The 25,434-nt window shown below is 45.1% G+C and overlaps 2 protein-coding genes across 2 annotated transcripts; both read left to right on the top strand.

Moving 5' to 3' along the window:
* Positions 1–1,222: 1,222 nt before the first annotated feature.
* LOC147889626 (mogroside I-E synthase-like) lies at positions 1,223–3,392 on the top strand. Its single transcript, XM_087391281.1, has 2 exons — positions 1,223–2,365; positions 2,455–3,392. Exons 1-2 carry the CDS (start codon positions 1,855–1,857, stop codon positions 3,390–3,392), a joined length of 1,449 nt encoding a protein of 482 aa, XP_087247407.1. The 5' UTR covers positions 1,223–1,854.
* A 12,402-nt stretch (positions 3,393–15,794) lies between these two features.
* Positions 15,795–17,819, top strand: LOC147889625 (mogroside I-E synthase-like). Its single transcript, XM_087391682.1, has 2 exons — positions 15,795–16,624; positions 16,714–17,819. The coding sequence occupies exons 1-2, from the start codon at positions 16,126–16,128 to the stop codon at positions 17,649–17,651; spliced, it is 1,437 nt and encodes a 478-aa protein (XP_087247808.1). The 5' UTR covers positions 15,795–16,125; the 3' UTR covers positions 17,652–17,819.
* The last annotated feature ends 7,615 nt before the right edge of the window (positions 17,820–25,434 follow it).

Raw genomic sequence — 25,434 nt, 5'->3', positions numbered from 1 at the left:
AGATTTAGATAAGTCAGGCCACTTCTAATATTATTGCCCTCCATTAGCCAATATTACACTTAGTTTTATTCACCTTATCCTTTCACATTACCAACAGTAGGGTACTCTTACAAGGCTCCCTTTTTAGTCCAATTTTTTTGTAATGAAAGGTTTGACATAAATTTACAAGTTTCAAGTGTTATCTTATAGGAATTTACTCTGTGAGAGAGCTTATTCCAAAGTCAAACCATGGAATCTTGCATTTGAACACCTTCCATTGGATTACTTTTCGAGGGCATGGCATCTCAAATATGGGAACACTTTTCCAAGTTCAACAAACCTTGCATTTCAACGTCTTCCATTGAATTACTTTATGAGGGCATGACATATCAAAAAAGGGAAGACTTTTCAAAATCCAATAAACCTTTCCAAATTCCATGGAACCTTGCATTTGAACACCTTCCATTGAATTACTTTGCTATTTCATGACTTTTCTAAAAAGCGAAGTCTTTCAAAACAAACCATTGGACTTTACTGTCCCACATAGAGTGCTTTTTGAGAGCATCCAAATGATTCTTTAGGGGTGCTAGTAATACTTTCATAAGATCCCATGACCCAAACATGTGGGAATATGATTGTAAATGCTTCCATTAGCTCATTTTGTGGGAACTTGCTTTTGATCTCATCTACCACAACACCTATAATTTCACCAAAGATAATTTTTGCAGCTAGTACTTTCTTTAAAAAGGCTCCTTTTTCATAGCTATAACCTTTTGTGTTAAGTGTTTCCTCTCATCAACATAAAAACATGTTTTTTGCACGATAGCAAACATGCCCTTCCTTGTTACATGGTAAAAGACGAGAATCCCAATCAAGGTCTATTAAACTTTTCCCATAGAGTTTGAAGATTTATCATATGTTGCTGCGTTGATATATTGATTGTTTAATATAAATATCCTTGTATTGAGACAAAGTCAACATATTCATGTTGTCTAAAAGTGAATAATTCCACATGATCCCAATACCAAATCTATATTGGTCAATTTATGATAGGAAATATTTGCCCTTTCAACCTCGTGTCTCCCACAATTGTGTGAGTGAGGTGGGTACGAGACGTTAAATTGAAACGTGGAAACCATGAAGCAATGACTAGTATGAGAGGAGGACTAGACCACCAACAAGTTCAAAGTGATGATATAAGCATGGACATTGAATAAAATTGAGAATGGCATCATATGTTAATTTTGTGAGATGGAAGGAAAAAGAAAGGACTGGCACAACAAAGAACGAGTCATTTGGAAGTGGTATACTCAATGTGACAAAATAGAAAAGCTTGGACTACAAATTAACAGTGTGTGCAACTCGTGAGAAAGCTTGAGCTTGTCGTGTTGGGCTTGACAATCTGCATGTTGTGAGATTGAACGAAGAAAGGAAGGAGAGGTAGAGCTATCTGGTTGGGCGTGACAATCTCCAACTTGTTGAGAGCTTGACAATCTGCTTTTTATTTGTGAGAGAGGGAAGGAAGGAAGCTTGTTTGGGAGAGGTTCAAGCTTGACAGTCTTCATCTGGTTGAGCTTGACAATCTGTGCATTTGTGTAGCGCTTGACAATCAATCTGCATCTTGTGAGATTGAACGAAGGAAGGAAAGGAGAGGCAGAGCTATCTGAATCTTGTTGGGCGAAACAATCTTCATCTTGTTGAGAGCTTGACAATCTGCTTTTTGTTTGTGAGGGAGTGAAGGAAGGAAAGCTTGTTTGGGCTTGACAGTCTTCATCTGGTTGAGCTTGACAATCTGTACATTTGTGTTGCGCTTGACAATCAATCTGCATCTTTGTTGAGCTTGACAATCAAAAATCTGCAGCAGCTTGGAGAGCTATGGCATCTTCTTCTTCTTCTTCTTCTTCTTCTTCTTCTGCCCATGTGGTCGTTTTCCCCCTCCCCATTCCAGGCCACATCAATCCTTTCACCTTCCTGGCTCACTACCTCGCTTCCTCAGGCATCTTCGTCACCCTTGTCCACTCCTCGCGTACCTCCTCCCTCCTCTCCAGCCGCCCAGCTCTTGCCTCCTCCTCTCCAAATCTTCGTATCCATGTCGTCCCTGATGTTTTGTCGACTGATCTGTCCCAAGCTGTCTCCCGCCCCGTCATGTGGCAGTCCTTCCCCCTCATGCAGCACGGCCTCGACTCCCTCCTCCACACTCTCGCCCTCCAGGACCCCTCCCCCCCCTCCTGCCTCTTGACCGACAGCTTCCTGCCTTGGACCCATGACGTCGCCCAGAAGCACGGGATCCCCCGGATTGCAGTTTGGCTTCAGTCGGCCACTGTGTTTTCCATGGGATTCTGCATTCCGGAGCTTGTTGCTAAAGGGTACCTCCCCTTGGTGTCAGGTAAGTTGCTCATCAAAGACATACGAGTATAGTCGTAAGAGCTTGATTGACCATAGTGCTGATTATTGTCCGTCGCTTGCTAATATCAGATGAAAGGATAGTCGACTTCGCCCCCGGCTTGCCTCCGTTCCGCCTTGGTGATTTGCCGAAAGGGTTCTGCAGTGACGACCTCAACAGTCCTGGGTTTCAATTTTTTGTTGACATCTTTTCGCATCTTAAGGAAGCTGACAGAGTGCTTCTCCACTCGTTTTATGATCTGGAAAGCGCTGTTATCGATGCTTTAAGAGCAGAACATGTCCGCGTTGAGACCATCGGCCCTTTGATTAGTGGCGGTTCCAGTCAAGATTTGCTCCGGGATGCGAGTCTTCTTCCAGAAGATGATGCGTGTCTGGAGTGGCTGGATGCGCAAGAGGAATCCTCCGTTTTGTATGTGTCATTTGGGAGCGTCTTCTCTCCAGGGGACGAGGAATTCCAAGAGCTGGCGCGTGGCTTAGAGGCAAGCCAGAAGCGATTTCTGTGGGTGATTCGTCCGGACGAGGAGAAAAGTGCGAGTAAGCAGCTACCGGAGGGGTTCCAAACAAGGACACAGGGAAGAAGCCGCATAGTTTCCTGGGCACCTCAGCTGGCTGTGCTGGGGCATTCTGCTGTGGGCGCCTTCCTCACACACTGCGGATGGAATTCCACCATAGAGAGCTTATACATGGGAGTTCCGATGATAGGTTTTCCTCAAGGGGCAGATCAGAACACCAATCTGAAGTGTATTCTGGACTGGAAGGTTGGCAAGGCGCTTGTTGAGGGGGAAGGCAAATGCAATAGGGAGAGGGTGGAAGTTGTTGTGAGGGAGATGATTGGAGGTGAGGAAGGGAGAGAGGTTAGGAAGACAGCAAAAGAGATGGGCAAGGTTGCCAGGAAGGCTATGTTGGCCCAAGGAAGCTCCAAGGCTACTTTGGAAAGACTCGTGGAAGACTTGAAACAAGGAAGGTTGAAGCCTCCAAGCACATTTGCAAGTGTTGGTGATGCAAAGTAACTAGAGTGCTTGTCCAGCTGGGCTCTTGATGAATACTTCTCTCTTTTGCTATCTTGTTGAGGTTCACATGATTCACGTTGTCAGAAATGATGCAGAAGACAGTTAAACGTAGTTTTTCTTTTCGGAGAAAGACAAATTCCTATTCTTTGCATTGTAAGCAAATCTATTGTCATTCCACTTCGAGCGAACGAAATTGAGCCAGAAGCATGCAAGTGTGACAGGAAAAATCCAAACCCAAAGCTGCATTGCATGTACGACAAAAGTTCCAAGACCATTTGCAACTTCATTGGTTCCCTTTTTTCGAAGGCACAAATGTTTATTTTTTGGGTCAAATTATGTTCCTACGCTTTAGGAAATAGTACTTCCGCGCTCTGGCCGGATGGCCCTCGAGCGTGTTGTAACCTAATGGACCTACTGTGTTGTGGCTCCTTATGTAGTACTGCTCTAAAGTTCGTGCTTTGTCTACGGTGTCTGTTGTTTCCAAAACTTTGATTTCGAAATTTTCTTCAAAGGGCTTGTAACGTTGCAAGTCCTCTTTCATTTTCGCCGGTGGTTTTTTATTGTGCTGTTTGATCCTCTGCGGCAGGTCCGTCGTGCTCCCTATGTACTTTCTGTTGTTGGGCTTGCACGTGATGCAGTAGACGACGAGGCTCGCGCGATTCCCTTGCGCGGGCGCTTCAGTGGAGGCTCCTCCTTCATCTCGAGGCTCGCGTCTTTCAATGTCGTACCTGCGTAAACATTGACAATTACGTTAGTCATCGAGGTTTTCGGTCTTTTTTTTTCATTTGACGTCCATAATAGAATGCATTTATTTACTTGCCCTGGTTTTTCTCTGTTGCCGTGAAAGGATCGTTTCCAATACCGAAGCGCTCCTCGTATAAGTCCCTGTCGAAAATATACGTTAGCTTCTCCATTGTCGTCACCGGGTGCGTCGCGTCGTGCGTCCCTCCAAATTGTTCCATGAATTGTTCGAGTATAGCCGTTGCTTGATCGCGCGTCGTGTCCCTCAGCAACTCCAAGGATACGTTGTACCCGTAATGCAGCAGCTCGCACGTATACGCTGTGATCCCTTTCGTCTTCGTGTCTAGTAGCTTCTGCCCCTCCAAACTTTCCATCATCCTATCGGTCTCATCGAACTCAATGTCAAGCTCGACAAGGATCTCTTTGAGGAGTCCTGCAGGAGAAGTGCAATCGATGATGAGTTTTGTTGTTCTTGCAACTCGTTCATTCTTTTTCTCAATTGTTGTGTTTTTTTTAAATTTTCGGAAGCATTACGCACCATTTGCGAATCTCAAGCCTCCCGGCTCTCTTTTAGCTGGCAAACGCCTATTGCAGTTGTCAATGAAGTCGCGTAGTTCTGCATACGTGTTGAAGCCGTTGATGTAAGCTCCCGGACGTTCTCCTGCATTGTTTGCTAGCCGGAATTGCTTTGTGGTTAGGAAGAACCTCCTCTTTGCTGGTGGAGGTTTTGTTGCCTTCGCGTTGCTTTTGTATAGCGCAAATAGCTGCTTGCAGACACGACTTATTACACCGTCTTTTCAAACGAGCCGTCTTTTTAAATCTTCAAGAAAAAAAGATTCTTTCACGCTGGTGGAATTTACCTTGTCTGCGTCCATGTCTTATGCTGCAATGTCCCGAGCTTTATGATTCTCTGCACCTGTTCTTGACAACAGACAAGATATTAAAACCATTTTCCTTGCACGCATGTTTGACGCAACATATTCATGACTTGCCTCTGCCTTTTTCAATCTCTGGTAGTGAATACCTTTATGCGCGTGGTTGTGTTGTCGGCTGTGAGAACTCTCGTGGAATTGGTCTAAATATGTCTGGATGTGGGCAATGTAATATGCGCAGCCTCGTTCTCTCAGTCACTCTGGACAACATCACGTATGCCAGGCCAGGGGCAAACACTCCTCGGAATATGAGCAGCGCTTTGTTGGATATGGTTGCGCCTTGGGATTTGTGTCCCGTGATAGCGTATGCTAGGGTCAGTGGAAATGTGGACTTGTGGAACCATTTTCCATTTATTGCCTTTCGCTGATGCTTCGAGCGTCGTAATGTGAGCACGGCCGCTGTTGTGTCCACGACGACATTGATACCGTTGATTTCCCCCCTGCTAGTTGCATTGATGCTCTTGATTTTGCACATTGCTCCATTTGCGGCACCTATTGCGAGGTCGATGTTTTCCGTTATCATTGCCTTCGCCCCCACGCAAATTTTTCCTATCTCGTTGAAGCTTTTGTCCTCCAACCATTCTTTGAGAGCTGGTTCGCTCGCGGCGTTACTGTGTATTTGAACATGCACAATCGTCTCGGGAGTGTTGAATTTCTCCACAAGCTCATCGTTGAAGGTAGCGACATCGACTCTGTGTGTGCAAATGATGGTTGTTTCGGCATCGATGAAGTGGCATGCACCTTCCTTGTCGACAATGCACTGTCCCAAACAGTCAGAAATCTCGTCAGTTGTGGGCATCCTGAGTCTTATGGTATGCAAGAATGCCAAGAACGGCATGTCTCGTGCATGTCGCACCGAGAATTGCATGTGGTACATTTTCGCTGCAGGCCAGTGCGCGGAGGACGTGATGTGGCACGGCTCGCAGAGATCCTTGCGGTGTTTGCAGACTGGCGGTAATTGTGCCAGGTCTCCAAAAATTATCAGCATTTTGTGTCTGAATGGCTCATGCAATGTGCCATTCGTGACATTGACGATTTGTCTTACCACGAGATCGAAAGTCATCCTTGTTAGCATGGACATCTCGTCAATGATGATCGCGTTGGCTTCCTTGATTGCGAGGTGTCGTTCATCCGTCTCATGGATGTTCAGTGGGTATTGACTGCTGCGCACAGGGATCTTGAATTGGTAGTGTACAGTGGTTGCAATCCCGCTCAGCCGCGTCGCAGCCGCCCCTGTTGATGCACAGAGTATTGCCGTTTTGTTTTGCGCTACCAGATGCGAAACATAGTATCGTATCAAGAAGCTTTTGCCGCTACCTGGTGTTCCACAGACAACGTGTAGCCCCGAGCTTGTTGAAGCCAAGCTTTCGAAGACTCTTTGTTGTTCTACTGTCAATGCGGCATTGGCGACGGTGCGAAACTCGGCCATTTTTTGCAACATCCTCGCGCGTGTTGGCCCTTCGACGGTTTGCTGGTCGATGTTAGGCGCTTCCATCGGGCAGTCTCGGATGATCGCAACCTTTTGCAATATCATATTGATCAACTGGTCCGTGTGGTCAGTCGCTAGCAAGTTCCTTTGCGTGTATTCGGTCACATACATCTCGAGGTCCTCGTTGCTCAATATGAGGCCGCGCATTTGGCATTCGACAAAGTAGGATCCAGCTGTGTTGGCAGGTGATATGAGCTCCGTTTCATTCCTGAAGCTGAGTTTTCGCAAGAGCACGTTGTAAAAGTACCCCTCTGGTTGATGTCCAGGGTGGTGGTCAGTGAATCTGACTACTCGCTCACATTTTGCGATCCTGTTGCCGAAGAGGTCAAGACCGACCGTTCCACGTTGCGTTTCCTTGGGCTTTCGTATCACATATTGCCTATGGTAATCGTAGAACGTGCTCTCCTCGATGACGCTCGGTCTCCCGCAGTATATGTCGACCGGGTGCAGGGTGACGTTGTTGTTTCGCGAGACGATGCGTTGTCTTAGAGATGGTGGCGAGGAGTCGACATAGTGAACGGTCTCGCTCCTTGTGATTATTGGTATCTGCATGCAGTTTAGCGCGGCCTCTGTTGGAGAGGTTGGTTTTGATAGGAGGCTCGCGGCGATGAGTTTCAGCTTTACTTCGTCGAGATGTTGCAATCCCAAACGTGAGGCGTCTTCTGAACGGATGTTTAGTTTGCCCATTGGTTCAGATTTCATCGCGTACTTGAGGAGGTAGTGAGAGATTGAAGAGTTTGTCACCCGCTGTATGTTCATGTGCGCACCCCACAACAGTAACATGGAAGGGTGGTAGGGGACGACGTTTCGGTGCGCATGTCCCGGCCGGTAATACAACCAACGTTGCGTCAGAGGGTCGAGGATGGGTTCATATTCTGGCTGTGTTGCGAAAGGGAAGCCGTGCTTGCAACTGTGGTGTGACGGTCCGACATAGCATGCTTTCCTGCATACGTGCGATTGCTTTCTGAGAACTAGTTCTCGCAGCCTTGTGTTTCGAGGATCCAGGGCCTCGTCCCTGGGGACGTAAGCTGCAATCTCATTTGCAATTCGCCGACGATCATCATGGTGGACCCACAATATGACATGGGCGTGTAGGGAGCCCTTGTTTTGTATCTCATAACGAACGACATGGTGTTGTATTCGGCCAAGCAGACCGTCGGATGAAAGCAAATGCTTGCGCATGAACATGTGGAAGCGTGCGTGGAAAAGTGCCACGCATTCAACAGGACAGTCCTTCCAAGTGAATTGCGCATTATAATGCGTTGCGATGCTCTCGATCACATTAATTTCTTGCCACCGTGTATCGGTGACCTCGTCTGCAGTGAATGTCAGAAAGAAATCTGGGAGGCCCCAAGCATCGACCATCGTTATGAGGTCCTTCAGTTGCCGTCGATGCCACGATGGGGACCCCGGCATTGTTGATGGCATGCTGTAGCGAAGCACGTGTCTCATTGCGTCTTCATCGGTCGTGGCAGGGTTGGCTTTCCTATATTGGTCGATGTCTCGTTGCAAGCATGTAGAGTTGCTTGAATTGGCAATCATCACTGCCTGTTTTAACTGGAACATGATCAACAGGTACGGCTTGTAGAGCGTGTAGATAGAGAATAAGGTGCATATTCTCATTTTCACATAGTTGCTGAACTGTATGCAGCCATCATAGTAGCCCCGTCCGAAAGGGAACAGGAATGGGAACACTGCTGACTCCATGGTTATGTCAACGCACGCACTGCCAGCTGCTGCTACTCCGTCGACGTGGAATAAAGCGACCCTCTCTGAAAGCATTTCTGTACCCCGTAGCTGTATGGAGGCAAACTCATGCTTGTCCGTTGCATCAAAGGCGCGACGGTTCGCGGGGTCCACCATGTTTTGCAAAAGCAGGAGCTCAGGCTGAGATTCCGCTATTGACATTAACTCGAAGGGAGCTGTCTCATCGTGTAGTTCCAAGATACCTGCAATGGTTTGAGGACTCAAGATGCACATACCCATCTTGATGTCCGCACGCTCTGCTAAAGAATTGTACTTGCGCAATATTGGATTGTTCTCGATGTTGTATGCGAGCACACCTGACAGCTCGTTCGTCACGATTTCTTGAGCCGAGCTTAGTGGGACGTTTCGCCAAGATATCAGAGGATTGTCTAGAAGTGACCTTCGATCGAGTGTGCCACGAGCAATCGCATTTGCAGTCGTGGTAACTGAAATGGATACATCTATGATGCTTAGCAGTTGCGTGTGGAGGTGGTTTGTTTTAAGCAACTGCCGAGAGTACTGTGGCATCAACCGCACAATGTATCTGCTCCGCTGGGCATCTCGTGTGCAGCTTTGGCATTTCCAGTAAGTCACTTGCATGCCCATATTCTCGCAGGCATCCAAAAGTATCATGTTTCCGAGTGCGGCGGTGTGGCTTGAGATCCCTATGCCTTGCGAAGAAACGATCCTTTGGTTTGCAGACACTAGCGTGGTTATGCCACAGACACCGCAGATTTGAAGGCTAGAGAAAATAGCCGCGCAATTACTAACCCATTGCTTGTATCTATCTGCGATCGTCAACCACGATGACGTAGCTGGCCTCAAGGACATCTTTCTTGATGTTATATCAACTTGAATAGCTCGATCTCTGGCTGCTCTGAGCGTTGACGAATGGTCATGTTCGAAGGAGTTTCCGGTGGTCATTTCTACATCGTGACATGAATCGATGTCTTATGTTCGGGTTTAAACACCTACATGGATTAATAATAAAAACCATCCGAAACTTTGCTACAATTTCACTCACGTGGTTTTGTCTAAACGCAACAGGAAAAACAAAATGGACTGAACCTCTATCTTTAGAATGTGAAAGAATTGATAAAATAAATTGAATCAAGCATGCTACAATTTCACTCACGTGGTTTTGTCTAAACGCAACAGGAAAAACAAAATGGACTGAACCTCTATCTTTAGAAGGTGAAAGAATTGATAAAATAAATTGAATCAAGCAAATACATTTTGTTGTGCGTACCTTTAGGAGAAGACACTCGTTTGGAGGCTGCAAACATCTCGAAAACAGAAGTGTTGCAGACATGATTAGTATGTTGGTCGAACCAAGCAAATGTAATGTTCCCTTGCGGAAACAGAATGTGCGAAGAAGTGTGCGTGCTCAAGATGAGGAGTTAAAAAAAAAAAAACCATACGTAATGTATGGTGGAGAGCCGGCACATGTCTCTCCAAAAATTATATATCATAGGGGAACGTGCCATCCCCCCGTTTCGAATAGTCACCTCCAGTGTTGGAGGTGTAGCGCATTAATGCGGACCAGAGCAACAGACGGTGCAGAAACATTTCAGAATTGAAATGACCGTACATTGTACTTACGTGGAGTATCCTTTCTGACGTCCACAGCTCGACGACAAGTGGCCTATTTCTTTGCTGGAGTGTTGGAATCTGAAAAACAATCATGATTAGTCAATATGCATTCCTCGTGTTCAGCATGTCTGGATATGTTTGTTAGCATATGTGCAATTGGTCATTCAAATCCTACCACGAAAAACATTGTAGGTGAGCTTTTGCAGATTTCTATCTCGCCTAGAAAGCCAGGCGACTGTCTGGTTGTGGAGTCCCTAACATGCAATCCGTCATCTTGCAGGTATATACGGGTTGGATACAAAAGGATTGGATTTAACACGATACATGAACGACATTTCATTGCAAGCTTTGACGTGTGGAGGTTTCAAGGAGGCTCCTTGCAAAGAGCTTTCATACAAACTCCCGTATAGTTTCCACATTTGCTTCATACAATTGCAAGCCTCGCCTTACGTCCCACAGCCACTACTCTCAACCCTGTCTCTTCTCTTCTCTTCTTAGTTCGCAACACTCCCTTATCTCGTAAGAGCAGCAACAATCTTCGCTTAGCCCCTAGCATTCATTCAGATTCAAACACCGTCACCACAGGGATATTGAACCTCTGCTGCATTCACATTCAAACTCGATCACTCAGGAATATTGAGATTGTCTATCTAACAATTCTAACACTCGGGCAAGTCTTCGTGTTCACAATTCGGCACAAGGAAAATCTAGTCACCTATCTTCCTGGAGGGATTTTGATTGGATCTTGCTGCCCAGGAGATGCTTTTCAGCCCATGCTTCTTGCTACAGCAGGAGCGCTCATGGCCGCTCAGCCTTGGTGCCTGCTTTGGAGCTGTAGGCGCAAGTTGCCCAGTCTTTGGAGGAATCGCCTTGCTGTCTACAATACTTTCCTCTCAACCGCTTAGCTGCCTATTGCCTACAGGAATACGTCAAGCATGGAATACGCTATTCGCTATTTCCATGCTTGACGGGAGGGAGATGAGCATTAGAGTACTGCAGCACAAAATCATGCTTAAGTCTCGCATAAGCTGCCAGAGTACGCCGAAGAAAAGCATGCACAGTCGAGATGATCGTATCAAGTGGGGGGAGAGGGTGTAGAGAGCTATGCCTTTGTGTGGTTGGCTTCCATGAGACCGAGATGGAGAAAGATAGTGAGTGCCGACGTGAGAGCTCCCTAGAGGAAGAAGCAGGGAGAGACAGAGCGGCTAAGGCGCAGAATCAATCATGCAGTGCCCGAAATCCATGGCTGCCCAAAATCGGAACAGATTTGAGGTCGTCACCTTGCTTGAGATTGAATCGAGACTGGCCATGCTCTAAGGTTCATTCTCAACGTCTCTACTTTGTTCTTCTTTTCTGCTACACTATTCATCGTCTTCAATACTTGAACTGCACCTACCATTTTCGCGTTCCTTCTTATCAGCAGCTATCTCACAATCTTCTCGTTATCCCTTCCTTCCTGCTTTCCAATCTCCTCCTATAACCATTTCTTGCCTTATTCTTCATTGCCAGCAAATTCTTGATGCGTTATTCTTCTGGGAGCTTGCCGTGCTCATTAGCCTTTTTAGCGGGAGCAATCGTGAGCATGTAAACTAACTAATGAACGCTTGTTAAACTAACTACCTAAAGACCACAGATCCCTCTCCATCGCGTAACTCCTCTCCATCCCTATAGTGCTACGAACTAACTATTGCTAAAACTTCTGCTGCTACTCAATGCGTCTCCCACATGTTGCAAATTCCCACTGTTAAAGTACCTGGGAAGCGATGATACCACACGCACGTTGCAGAAATCTATGGGCAGAGGGGGAGGCTATTTATTTTGAACATGATGCAATAACATTAGCTGTCAACCTATTAATGGCTCCAACAAATTAAGAAAAGCACATCTATTAAAGGCTTCCTACATTTTTATAGCTCTCACTGCCATATTAAGCAAACTATCTCACGGTTCCTTTGAAGCCACTTGGCTGCCTAGGATTTGAGATTTCTGAAAATCGTCCTAGTGCTGGCCAAGTAACTAGTTCAGCATCTTGCCAAAGAGTGTTTAGATCAAGCTCTGCTAGAATGTGTTTTTGTTCCTGAGTTCAAGCTCCACAATCACCGCAGGATCCTGTCATGATCACCCGTATTGGGGTGTTGTTGGCACTTAATGCAAAGTGAAAGATAGCTATTCATTGGTTATATGTAAAATTGGAATCTCCCCTTAATGGCTCTTCTTAACTCAAAATTTTATAACTTTATTAATGCCAAGGAGCATGATACAAAGTCAATATTTTTTTAATATTTTTGGTATAAAATCTTGATGCCAAAAAAGCAATTCTCATTGCGTTTCATAGTTCACATAAATTGACTTTATTTAAGTAGATCTTACTTAAGGTAAGGGTAGAACTTGATTAACTTAGCTTAGTCTAACCTATCCTAATCTAATCTAAACTGACTTAATCCAACCTATCATAACCTTACCCAACCAACTTAACCTAATTAACCCAACACAACCTAGCGTATGATGTAAGGAAGGGGGAAGGCAAGAAGGGGGCAAGAGGGGAGGCGAGGGAGGAGGGGAGAAGGGTGGCAAGACGGGAGGGTGAGGGGAGTGGAGAAGGGAGGACAAGCAAGAAGAGAGGCGAGGCATGAGGGGAAGCAAGAGGAGAAGGGATGGGAGAAGGGCGAGGGGAGGGGAAGGGAAGGAGAAGGGGGAGGGGAGGTAAAGATGGCAGGGGGCAGAGGGCATCAAGGTAGAGAGCCGTGTACAAGAGGGCCCAACGAGGGAGGTGAGATGGAGATGGGAGGTGGGTGTGAGGGGGAAGAAAGGCAAGAGGAAGGGACCATGCGAGGGGGACGGAGAGATGGGAGGCAGAAGGGGAAGAGAGGAACAACAAAATTTCATCTCACTGAACGTTAATTTTTCATTTTTTTGGCAGGCGCGAGGGGGGGGGGGGGTCGAGCAACAAAAGGGGGAAGGGAGAGAGGGGGATTTGAGCAACACAAGGGGAAAGGGAGAGGGATAGTGAGGGGGGAAGTAGGGCTGGAGGGAGAGATGGTGAGGGGGAGGGGGTTTGAAATGATGCGCATAAGGAAAGGGAGGGAGTGGTTGTTCAGTGGGGACTGGGGCTGGAGGGAGAAATGGTCGTGGTGTGGGACAGGGGGAGGGAGAGGGAGAGGGGCAACGAGAGGGGAGGGGAAGAGAAGAAAGGGGGGGAGGCAAGGCCTTCGGCAGTAAGGCAGAGGGCTGGCCTAGGGAGGGGACAGATGAGGAAGGCGAGAAGGGAAGGCAGTTGGGTGAGAGGGAAAGAGAGGGTTAGTTTTTGTCGCTCAGCCCTCCCGCCATTGTCCATTGCCACCTCTCCTCTACTTAGGCCCCCAACACCCCCTCTCTCCCTCGCTCTGCCCCCTCTCATCTGCTTTCCCATTGCTATCTCTCCCCCTTTGAGTGCATTCCTCCCCTCCCTCTTGACTTGAAGGCCCCTCTCTTGTTGTCTCTTATTGCTTTCCCCTTACTCCATTCAATCATCTAATAGACACGTACCCCCCTCCACCAAGTCACCTCCCTCGACCTCACCTTTATCTCCTCCCTCCCTTGCCAACTCTACGTCTCCACCACCTTGCTTCTTGATGTTCTATCTCTACCCTCACCTACCTCTTTGCCTAGTGCTACCTCCTTGCTAGTGGACAGCTTCTCCAATCTCATTCACCTAACATGGGACTTCTTAGCTATACCTCCTGACACTAGACCAGCGAGATAGCCCTGCCATGCATCTTGCTTGCCAAATTTCGCCTTCTCTTCTGCAACTTGACATGGAGTGGAGGAATGGAAAGAAGGAAATGGAGACTAGCCAAGGGGTATCCACTTAGTGTATCCATGAAACAAATGGCCTATGCGCATCAAGCCTCAAGAAGTACCATTAAAAATAGATGCTATATAAGTAATACTAGCCTATACATCATACACTTGACAAACCCTTGAATAAATATTGTATTACATAACAAAGACAAGGGCTCATGTCCCTTAAGCAGACCATCCAATTGTCTTTATGGTGCATGGTCAAGCCCACAAAGACCCATCTTTGTTGTGCACCCACTTTATATATGCATTTGCATTGTGTAGGCTTCCCACTCCTTTGTAAGCATGCCTTTTAGGGTCTAAGAGACCATCCACTATCAATATGTATTTCATATGCCAACTTTCATTTTCTTTGATTATAGAATTATAGCTTAAAGTGAGTCCATCCAAGGATTCCATTGTTTGTACTTTATGAAGGACAAATTGATGTAATGGGATCATACCTAGGGTCATAAGGTCTATGGTTGTGAGTGTGTGAACACATGGTATGTGTAGGTGTGCTTGAGTTAGGTGTGACTGATGATGTGTCGGTTAGTAGGTGTGAATGAGTGAATCTAAGAGTGTGGTGTGTGATTGAGAGATAATTGTGGATCTAGAATGCTCTCTTGAGCTCACATATGATGTCACTCTTGGATGTAACTTGTGCCTATATATTGGGCATATCTCTCATGAATAAAGTCTCTCCCTTTTCATCATCTTGGTATCTCCATCTTGTCTCCATGCTACTCCAACATGTGGTATCAGAGTTGCATGATCCTCCTTGAGCTTCTACCCACGTGTGCCACATGTCATCACCTACTTCATCTTCTCCATCTTCTTCCATATTTCATTTTCTTTCTCTCCAAAACTTGCAGACCTTAGTTCTCCAACTACACGTGACCATTGTTCAAATCCTCTAAGCTGTAGACTCCTCTTGTATGGGCGAACCACCGTGCCACCACTACCTCTATCTGCCAAACTTTTGTGTAGTTCCATAATTGACAGAGAACACACTTCTCTAATTCCTTCAAGCCACAGTTGGGCGACAATATAAGAAGTCTTGAGTGCAAGTCTGAGACCATTTGGTCCATTGACCAAGGAGAATTCTACAAAAAGCCAGTCGTTTTTCATTATATTTTCCCGAGCGAAATCGCACGCCATTTCACCCATGCTTCATACTGGATACTCTCCTAAGTAAGAGCTTCCCTTTCACTATAAATGTCCCTTGGTTGCTGCTTAGCATAGGTTGAATTTGATCCTCCAATCTCTGTTTGCTCGATTTGGGTTTCTCTCAAATCTCCTTCATGGCTGAAGCATTGTAAGTGGTTAGATGCTCAAAAGTTTCAGTATTTTACTGTTTTTGCTTGGCATTGATGGGTGTTGGTCATATGAGTAGATGGTTGAAGTATTTAATGCTCCAAATTTGGTATATCGCTATGCAAATCATGTTTTTCAAGACATATGCTTGGATGAAAGGTTATATTGGTCACAAGAATGCATCATTCATGATGTTTCAGACTGGTTCAATGATGTATGCAGCCCCTTTGCTTTTCTATGTGGATGATATGCTCTATGCATACTACAAAAGTTTGAGGTTAATTATGTATGGCTTTATGTTTCATACACTATGCTATGCAATATTGAAGAATATGATGGATACTCTTCATAGGTTCTCTGCCTTGGCTTTGCCTAAAATGCATGTGATGGTGAAAGGTTATGTGCTTCACCTGAGTAGTGATTTGATGAGCATAGATCTGAAGATCAAGGAAGACATTATGTGCCTCAATGGTGATATACTAGCTATACTAGCTAGTGATTCTTTTATGAAGAAGAAGGATGCAAGAAAGATCAAAGGACAAAGGAGTTACAAGAAGGGCTACACCAAGAACCTCTCCAATGACAATGTACCTCACACTATGGTAGCTTGGAAGACGAGGAGGAAAAGGACAAGATATGCAATCAAAGGGGGGAATTTCCCCACATCTTCAATTTAGAATTTTTGTATGTGTGGTCAATAAGGGTTCTCTGCCTTGGGATGTCCCCTTCAATTGATTGTTAGTCTTATGTTTTACCTTGCTGGTTGAGCTTGACAATCTGTGCATTTGTGTAGCGCTTGACAATCAATCTGCATCTTGTGAGATTGAACGAAGGAAGGAAAGGAGAGGCAGAGCTATCTGAATCTTGTTGGGCGAAACAATCTTCATCTTGTTGAGAGCTTGACAATCTGCTTTTTGTTTGTGAGGGAGTGAAGGAAGGAAAGCTTGTTTGGGCTTGACAGTCTTCATCTGGTTGAGCTTGACAATCTGTACATTTGTGTTGCGCTTGACAATCAATCTGCATCTTTGTTGAGCGTGCCAATCTCTCCATCTGTGTTGAGCTTCACAATCAAAAATCTGCAGCAGCTTGGAGAGCTATGGCATCTTCTTCTTCTTCTTCTTCTGCCCATGTGGTGGTTTTCCCCCTCCCCATTCCAGGCCACATCAATCCTCTCACCTTCCTGGCTCACTACCTCGCTTCCTCAGGCATCTTCGTCACCCTTGTCCACTCCTCGCGTACCTCCTCCCTCCTCTCCAGCCGCCCAGCTCTTGCCTCCTCCTCTCCAAATCTTCGTATCCATGTCGTCCCTGATGTTTTGTCAACTGATCAGTCCCAAGTTGTCTCCCGCCCCCTCATGTGGCAGTCCTTCCCCCTCATGCAGCACGGCCTCGACTCCCTCCTCCACACTCTCGCCCTCCAGGACCCCTCCCCCCCCTCCTGCCTCTTGACCGACAGCTTCCTGCCTTGGACCCATGACGTCGCCCAGAAGCACGGGATCCCCCGGATTGCAGTTTGGCTTCAGTCGGCCACTGTGTTTTCCATGGGATTCTGCATTCCGGAGCTTGTTGCTAAAGGGTACCTCCCCTTGGTGTCAGGTAAGTTGCTCATCAAAGACATACGAGTATAGTCGTAAGAGCTTGATTGACCATAGTGCTGATTATTGTCCGTCGCTTGCTAATATCAGACGAAAAGATAGTCGATTTCGCCCCCGGCTTACCTCCGTTCCGCCTTGGTGATTTGCCTAAAGGGTTCTGCAGTGACGACCTCAACAGTCCTGGGTTTCAATATTTTGTTGACATCTTTTCGCATCTTAAGGAAGCTGACAGAGTGCTTCTCCACTCGTTTTATGATCTGGAAGGCGCTGTTATCGATGCTTTAAGAGCAGAACATGTCCGCGTTGAGACCATCGGCCCTTTGATTAGTGGCGGTTCCAGTCAAGATTTGCTCCGGGATGCGAGTCTTCTTCCAGAAGATGATGCGTGTCTGGAGTGGCTGGATGCGCAAGAGGAATCCTCCGTTTTGTATGTGTCATTTGGGAGCGTCTTCTCTCCAGGGGACGAGGAATTCCAAGAGCTGGCGCGTGGCTTAGAGGCAAGCCAGAAGCGATTTCTGTGGGTGATTCGTCCGGACGAGGAGAAAAGTGCGAGTAAGCAGCTACCGGAGGGGTTCCAAACAAGGATACAGGGAAGAAGCCGCATAGTTTCCTGGGCACCTCAGCTGGCTGTGCTGGGGCATTCTGCTGTGGGCGCCTTCCTCACACACTGCGGATGGAATTCCACCATAGAGAGCTTATACATGGGAGTTCCGATGATAGGTTTTCCTCAATGGGCAGATCAGAACACCAATCTGAAGTGTATTCTGGACTGGAAGGTTGGCAAGGCGCTTGTTGAGGGGGAAGGCAAATGCAATAGGGAGAGGGTGGAAGTTGTTGTGAGGGAGATGATTGGAGGTGAGGAAGGGAGAGAGGTTAGGAAGACAGCAAAGGAGATGGGCAAGGTTGCCAGGAAGGCTATGTTGGCCCAAGGAAGCTCCAAGGCTACTTTGGAAAGACTCGTGGAAGACTTGAAACAAGGAAGGTTGAAGCCTCCAAGCACATTTGCAAGTGTTGGTGATGCAAAGTAACTAGTTCAGCATCTTGCCAAAGAGTGTTTAGATCAAGCGGCTAGAATGTGTTTTTGTTCCTGAGTTCAAGCTCCACAATCACCGCAGGATCCTGTCATGATCACCCGTATTGGGCTGTTGTTGGCACTTAATGCAAAGTGAAAGATAGCTATTCATTGGTTATATGTAAAATTGGAATCTCCCCTTAATGGCTCTTCTTAACTCAAAATTTTATAACTTTATTAATGCCAAGGAGCATGATACAAAGTCAATATTTAATTAATATTTTTGGTATAAAATCTTGATGCCAAAAAAGCAATTCTCATTGCGTTTCATAGTTCACATAAATTGACTTTATTTAAGTAGATCTTACTTAAGGTAAGGGTAGAACTTGATTAACTTAGCTTAGTCTAACCTATCCTAATCTAATCTAAACTGACTTAATCCAACCTATCATAACCTTACCCAGCGTATGATGTAAGGAAGGGGGAAGGCAAGAAGGGGGCAAGAGGGGAGGCGAGGGAGGAGGGGAGAAGGGTGGCAAGACGGGAGGGTGAGGGGAGTGGAGAAGGGAGGACAAGCAAGAAGAGAGGCGAGGCATGAGGGGAAGCAAGAGGAGAGGGGATGGGAGAAGGGCGAGGGGAGGGGAAGGGAAGGAGAAGGGGGAGGGGAGGTAAAGATGGCAGGGGGCAGAGGGCATCAAGGTAGAGAGCCGTGTACGAGAGGGCCCAACGAGGGAGGTGAGATGGAGATGGGAGGTGGGTGTGAGGGGGAAGAAAGGCAAGAGGAAGGGACCATGCGAGGGGGACGGAGAGATGGGAGGCAGAAGGGGAAGAGAGGAACAACAAAATTTCATCTCACTGAACGTTAATTTTTCATTTTTTTGGCAGGCGCGAGGGGGGGGGGGGGTCGAGCAACAAAAGGGGGAAGGGAGAGAGGGGGATTTGAGCAACACAAGGGGAAAGGGAGAGGGATAGTGAGGGGGGAAGTAGGGCTGGAGGGAGAGATGGTGAGGGGGAGGGGGTTTGAAATGATGTGCACAAGGAAAGGGAGGGAGTGGTTGTTCAGTGGGGACTGGGGCTAGAGGGAGAAATGGTCGTGGTGTGGGAAAGGGGGAGGGAGAGGGAGAGGGGCAACGAGAGGGGAGGGTAAGAGAAGAAAGGGGGGGAGGCAAGGCCTTCGGCAGTAAGGCAGAGAGCTGGCCTAGGGAGGGGACAGATGAGGGAGGTGAGAAGGGAAGGCAGTTGGGTGAGAGGGAAAGAGAGGGTTAGTTTTTGTCGCTCAGCCCTCCTGCCGTTGTCCATTGCCACCTCTCCTCTACTTAGGCCCCCAACACCCCCTCTCTCCCTCGCTCTGCCCCCTCTCATCTGCTTTCCCATTGCTATCTCTCCCCCTTTGAATGCATTCCTCCCCTCCCTCTTGACTTGAAGGCCCCTCTCTTGTTGTCTCTTATTGCTTTCCCCTTACTCCATTCAATCATCTAATAGACACGTACCCCCCTCCACCAAGTCACCTCCCTCGACCTCACCTTTATCTCCTCCCTCCCTTGCCAACTCTACGTCTCCACCACCTTGCTTCTTGATGTTCTATCTCTACCCTCACCTACCTCTTTGCCTAGTGCTACCTCCTTGCTAGTGGACAGCTTCTCCAATCTCATTCGCCTAACATGGGACTTCTTAGCTATACCTCCTGACACTAGACCAGCGAGATAGCCCTGCCATGCATCTTGCTTGCCAAATTTTGCCTTCTCTTCTGCAACTTGACATGGAGTGGAGGAATGGAAAGAAGGAAATGGAGAGAGGGGCTGGGAGAGAGCATAGGAGCACAAAAGAAAGAGGAAGAAGAGCAAGGAAGAAAGGGAGAGAGCAGGGAGAAGAAGAGCTAGGAAGAAAGAGAGAGACAACAAGAGGAAAGGGAGAAAGAAAGGGAAGAAGAGCGAGGAAGAAAGGGAGAGAGCAAGGAGAAAGAAAGACGAAACATAGAAAAGGAGGAAGGGGGAGAGCATAATGCGAGGAGAGGTTTTGACATAGCAAGAAAGGTTAGGAAACGCAAAGATATTTTCACAGACACGATGGTGACGGCTACTGGTATGACCTTAGGTTAATCTTTGATTTTCAATTTGGGGCTCGTAATTTAGCTGAATTTCATAATAACAATTTGGGGGAGGGAACTAATTAATAGGAATTTCCAAGTTTTCACTATCAGGGGGGACATACTGAGTCTACAAGAATCTACGGTTCATTCTAATATCCAACCTCTGGGCATATCCATGGAATTCAATGAATCACATGGGAACTAGGGAAATTGGTCAATTATCCATGGCATTCAATTTACTTGAGCATTAGTCACGGTGTCATGATGTGGGAACCTTGCTTGGATCAACCCTTCATTTCAGGACAAGCAAGCCAAGAATCATAAAGCAAGACCTTTTTCTAAATGCTTTTACAAACGATGTGCCATCTACATTGCATGGAGAACGCTGTAGCACAAAATCATGCAAGTCAAGTCTCATGACATTTAAATTACTTGAGCACTAGCCAAGGGGTATCCACTTAGTGTATCCATGAAACAAATGGCCTATGTGCATCAAGCCTCAAGAAGTACCATTAAAAATAGATGCTATATAAGTAATACTAGCCTATACATCATACACTTGACAAACCCTTGAATAAATATTGTATTACATAACAAAGACAAGGGCTCATGTCCCTTAAGCAGACCATCCAATTGTCTTTATGGTGCATGGTCAAGCCCACAAAGACCCATCTTTGTTGTGCACCCACTTTATATATGCATTTGCATTGTGTAGGCTACCCACTCCTTTGTAAGCATGCCTTTTAGGGTCTAAGAGACCATCCACTATCAGTATGTATTTCATATGCCAACTTTCATTTTCTTTGATTATAGAATTATAGCTTAAAGTGAGTCCATCCAAGGATTCCATTGTTTGTACTTTATGAAGGACAAATTGATGTAATGGGATCATACCTAGGGTCATAAGGTCTATGGTTGTGAGTGTGTGAACACATGGTATGTGTAGGTGTGCTTGAGTTAGGTGTGACTGATGATGTGTCGGTTAGTAGGTGTGAATGAGTGAATCTAAGAGTGTGGTGTGTGATTGAGAGATAATTGTGGATCTAGAATGCTCTCTTGAGCTCACATATGATGTCACTCTTGGATGTAACTTGTGCCTATATATTGGGCATATCTCTCATGAATAAAGTCTCTCCCTTTTCATCATCTTGGTATCTCCGTCTTGTCTCCATGCTACTCCAACATGTGGTATCAAAGTTGCATGATCCTCCTTGAGCTTCTACCCACGTGTGCCACATGTCATCACCTCCTTCATCTTCTCCATCTTCTTCCATATTTCATTTTCTTTCTCTCCAAAACTTGCAGACCTTAGTTCTCCCACTACACGTGTCCATTGTTCAAATCCTCTAAGCTGTAGACTCCTCTTGTATGGGCGAACCACCGTGCCACCACTACCTCTATCCGCCAAACTTTTGTGTAGTTCAATAATTGACAGAGAACACACTTCTCTAATTCCTTCAAGCCACAGTTGGGCGACAATATAAGAAGTCTTGAGTGCAAGTCTGAGACCATTTGGTCCATTGACCAAGGAGAATTCTACAAAAAGCCAGTCGTTTTTCATTATATTTTCCCGAGCGAAATCGCACGCCATTTTGCCCATGCTTCATACTGGATACTCTCCTAAGTAAGAGCTTCCCTTTCACTATAAATGTCCCTTGTTTTTGCTGCTTAGGATAGGTTGAATTTGATCCTCCAATCTCTGTTTGCTCGATTTGGGTTTCTCTCAAATCTCCTTCATGGCTGAAGCATTCTAAGTGGTTAGATGCTCAAAAGTTTCAGTATTTTACTATTTTTGCTTGGCATTGATGGGTGTTGGTCATATGAGTAGATGGTTGAAGTATTTAATGCTCCAAATTTGGTATATCGCTATGCAAATCATGTTTTTCAAGACATATGCTTGGATGAAAGGTTATATTGGTCACAAGAATGCATCATTCATGATGTTTCAGACTGGTTCAATGATGTATGCAGCCCCTTTGCTTTTCTATGTGGATGATATGCTCTATGCATACTACAAAAGTTTGAGGTTAATTATGTATGGCTTTATGTTTCATACACTATGCTATGCAATATTGAAGAATATGATGGATACTCTTCATAGGTTCTCTGCCTTGGCTTTGCCTAAAATGCATGTGATGGTGAAAGGTTATGTGCTTCACCTGAGTAGTGATTTGATGAGCATAGATCTGAAGATCAAGGAAGACATTATGTGCCTCAATGGTGATATACTAGCTATACTAGCTAGTGATTCTTTTATGAAGAAGAAGGATGCAAGAAAGATCAAAGGGCAAAGGAGTTACAAGAAGGGCTACACCAAGAACCTCTCCAATGACAATGTACCTCACACTATGGTAGCTTGGAAGAGGAGGAGGAAAAGGACAAGATATGCAATCAAAGGGGGGAATTTCCCCACATCTTCAATTTAGAATTTTTGTGTGTGTGGTCAATAAGGGTTCTCTGCCTTGGGATGTCCCCTTCAATTGATTGTTAGTCTTATGTTTTACCTTGCTGGATCTAAGGGTATTCCCATGCATAGTCATTATCTATCTCCCAGTTGTAAACCAAGAGTCCTAGGAATGAGTCATAGGTTGGGGCCATGTGTGTTGCCACATGATGGTGGGCAAGCCATGGAGCATCCCATGTACTACTGCTGAGGGATGAGGTCATCAATTTGTGGGGGGGAATGAAGGACAAATTGATGTAATGGGATCATACCTAGGGTCATAAGGTCTATGGTTATGAGTGTGTGAACACATGGTATGTGTAGGTGTGCCTGAGTTAGGTGTGACTAATGATGTGTCAGTTAGTAGGTGTGAATGAGTGAATCTAGGAGTGTGGTGTGTGATTCGCCAGTATTTGCATCCAACTTAGTGAGTCTTCTAACTCGGGTATACGAGCACACCAAGCATCTTCAAGATCAACGTATTGGCCTAGTTTGTTGACTCGCACCCTTGGAAGGTCTTGAGCTTGATTGGAAGATTCAACATTCTCAGGATTAAGAAGCTATTTCTCAGGACATGATTGGTGAATTATGCCCCTTTTGCATGGTAGAGTGATATCAGAGTATGTTTCCTCGAACAATTTTCCTCTTATGTTGATGTTTCACCGTATTGCGTCTCTTGGCACCTTGAATGATTCTATTCTGCCATTCAAATTCACTTCCTCTTTCTTAGGCCATAAATGCTTGGTTTGTGACTTCCTATAAACATACATGCCTAATAGTCTCTACAGTTGCAATGCCCCTTTTTTGAAAAGAATTAGATTCACATTTTTTACTATGCCAAAGGGTAAAGCCCCATGGATGGACAATTTCCCTATAGACTTTTACCAACATTTTCGGAACACTTGTGGTACTAACTTATAGAATTATCAACTTTTGCCTATACTGAGCTGTTAGATTACCTTGCAGGTCCAACACAAGAACTATCAATTGTTTCCCAAGCATCAAAATCGCTTGTTGCATGATCACTAAAAGCATGTTTCAATGTTAAATTGTGTAACGTGTTTATAAGATTTTAGCTAAATTGATGGCAAATAGAGTGAAGTTCATTCCGGGGAGGCTCATTCATGCTAGGCAATACGACTTAAGGCAATACAGTAATATTCAGGATGCCATTCTATTGTTGGCTATTGATTCTGAAATCACTTAAAAATGAAACTTTTATAATGCTTAATCTCAACTTGGAGAAAGCCTATGACATCATTACTTAGGATTTTTTACTTAAAACAATGCAAAGACTAGGATTTGGTCAAGGTTTTTACAGTATGACTTAGATGTAAAGACTAGGATTTGGTCAAGGTTTTTACAGGATGCCTATGCCAAACTTCTCTAAACGGTTACCTCTATCACAATATCCCTTTACAGAGGTCTATTCATCAGGGATGCCCTTTAGCTCCCCTGTACTGATCCTCTTTTGTGCCAGTTGGGTTATTACCAAAATGTAGGGTGTATTAAGGGTCTTCCCTATACTAGATGGTTCTTTTTTGTGCTTACAGTTTTTTGCAGATGACAATACGAGTGTATTGTTGGGATCTAAAGAAAATAAAAGGATTTTTCTGATAGGATTTTGTTGCAACGTCATATTTTAAGATTAAATATGCCAAACCAACAACTTAGAGCCTTAGCTAGGATGGTATGCCTAATTGGTCAAATAACTTTGATTTTAAATGGTTCAGGCCAAACTCTGATATTTGGAATGTCCAGTAAGGGTTGTTGTATCTTTGATTTTGTATTCTAAAAATAAGGTTAGGCAAAAAGCATCTTTTGTGTAGCTTTTTCTTGGAAGTTTTAGAATGAGCTATCGATTCCTTGTCCTTCCTTTTGAAGGAAGTTTTGTTAGGGATTTCTAGCCTCTAGCTAATTGAATTTTTGTACTTGCATATCTGAGTCAAGCGGTAGAACACCTTTACTTTTTGTACCTTCATTCTCTCTTAATATAATTTTGTGTTTTCGCCACAAAAAAAGTACATCCAAAGAATTTGACATGTTCTAGCAAGATCATAGCAACCAACATTCAGTATCATTCATGCCAAAACTACGAAATTCCATCCAAGAAGACCATTGGATGCTTGGAAACCACACAAGTATGGACTATAAGTAGGACCTACAAGTAGAAATTATCATATCTTTGAATAACCTAAGAAGTGTCCCATGCTATCATAGACACCTATCATAGTATACCAATAATAGGAGACCATCATTACAAATACCACAGTTTTTGAACCACTTAAGGAGGATTGACCATAAGCCTCATGATGGCAATATCATGACTATGAAGTGAAGCAACTCATAAAAGCCTAGCAAGCAATGACATGAGAAAATTTCAACACAATCAAGGGAACTCAACCATGTAAGAAGCACTAATCACCAAATGAGAATACAAATTTAAAACCAAAAGCAACACCAACCCACAATGGCGGAAGAGGTAGGGGAGACACACACACACACACACACACACAATGGGGGGGGTTGAACATCACATGTTAGCCAATGTGGCCATCCATAAGATAAATTTTTAGGAACACATCACTATCGTGCGCGCGCGCGCGTGTGTGTGTGTGTGTGTGTGTGTGTGTGTGTGTGTGTGAGAGAGAGAGAGAGAGAGAGAGAGAGAGAGAGCACAATATGTAGAGCTGAGGGAGACTTATATTAAGAGAGGATTTGACACTAGGACCATTAGAATCAAAGCTATAATATGAGAGCAAACACATGTTACTAGAGTGAAAGGAACTTAATAGCAAGAAGGTCACCTAGAAATGGATATAGATTGACACAAAGACAAAGGCCAAGTTATTAAGACAAAAGAAAACACATTTCTAGACTTGAAAACAAGCATACAAACTTGACAACTCTAGGGCTACTATAAAAGAAAGAAGTTAAAACATTAGAGAAAACATCCTATTTGTAAGTAGACATGACTATGTAAAACATGAAGCCATTTCAAGCACATAATTGTTGGCATACATGGCACATAGGATGCCAGACTCTATCCACCAACTCATTTTGGATAGGTGGATGATTAGCTATGGTGGGGAAATAAGCAAGACATGTAGCTTCAAGCTACCCTGCAAGTTGAATGTAGTGTGCATGAGTATGTGGTTAAGTACATAACCCACACTAGATTGTTTTCCATCGTAGCACACTCATTCTAAAAATAGATAGAGGCTAAAAAGATCCCTTCCACCATCATTGTCTACGGGTGTGTGCGTA

This window comes from Dipteris shenzhenensis, chromosome 20, assembly GCF_047967505.1.
Source record: "Dipteris shenzhenensis isolate YYH24624 ecotype China chromosome 20, Dip_SZ_1.0, whole genome shotgun sequence".
Taxonomy (NCBI): domain Eukaryota; kingdom Viridiplantae; phylum Streptophyta; class Polypodiopsida; order Gleicheniales; family Dipteridaceae; genus Dipteris; species Dipteris shenzhenensis.
This window is presented reverse-complemented; position numbering and strand designations above follow the sequence as displayed.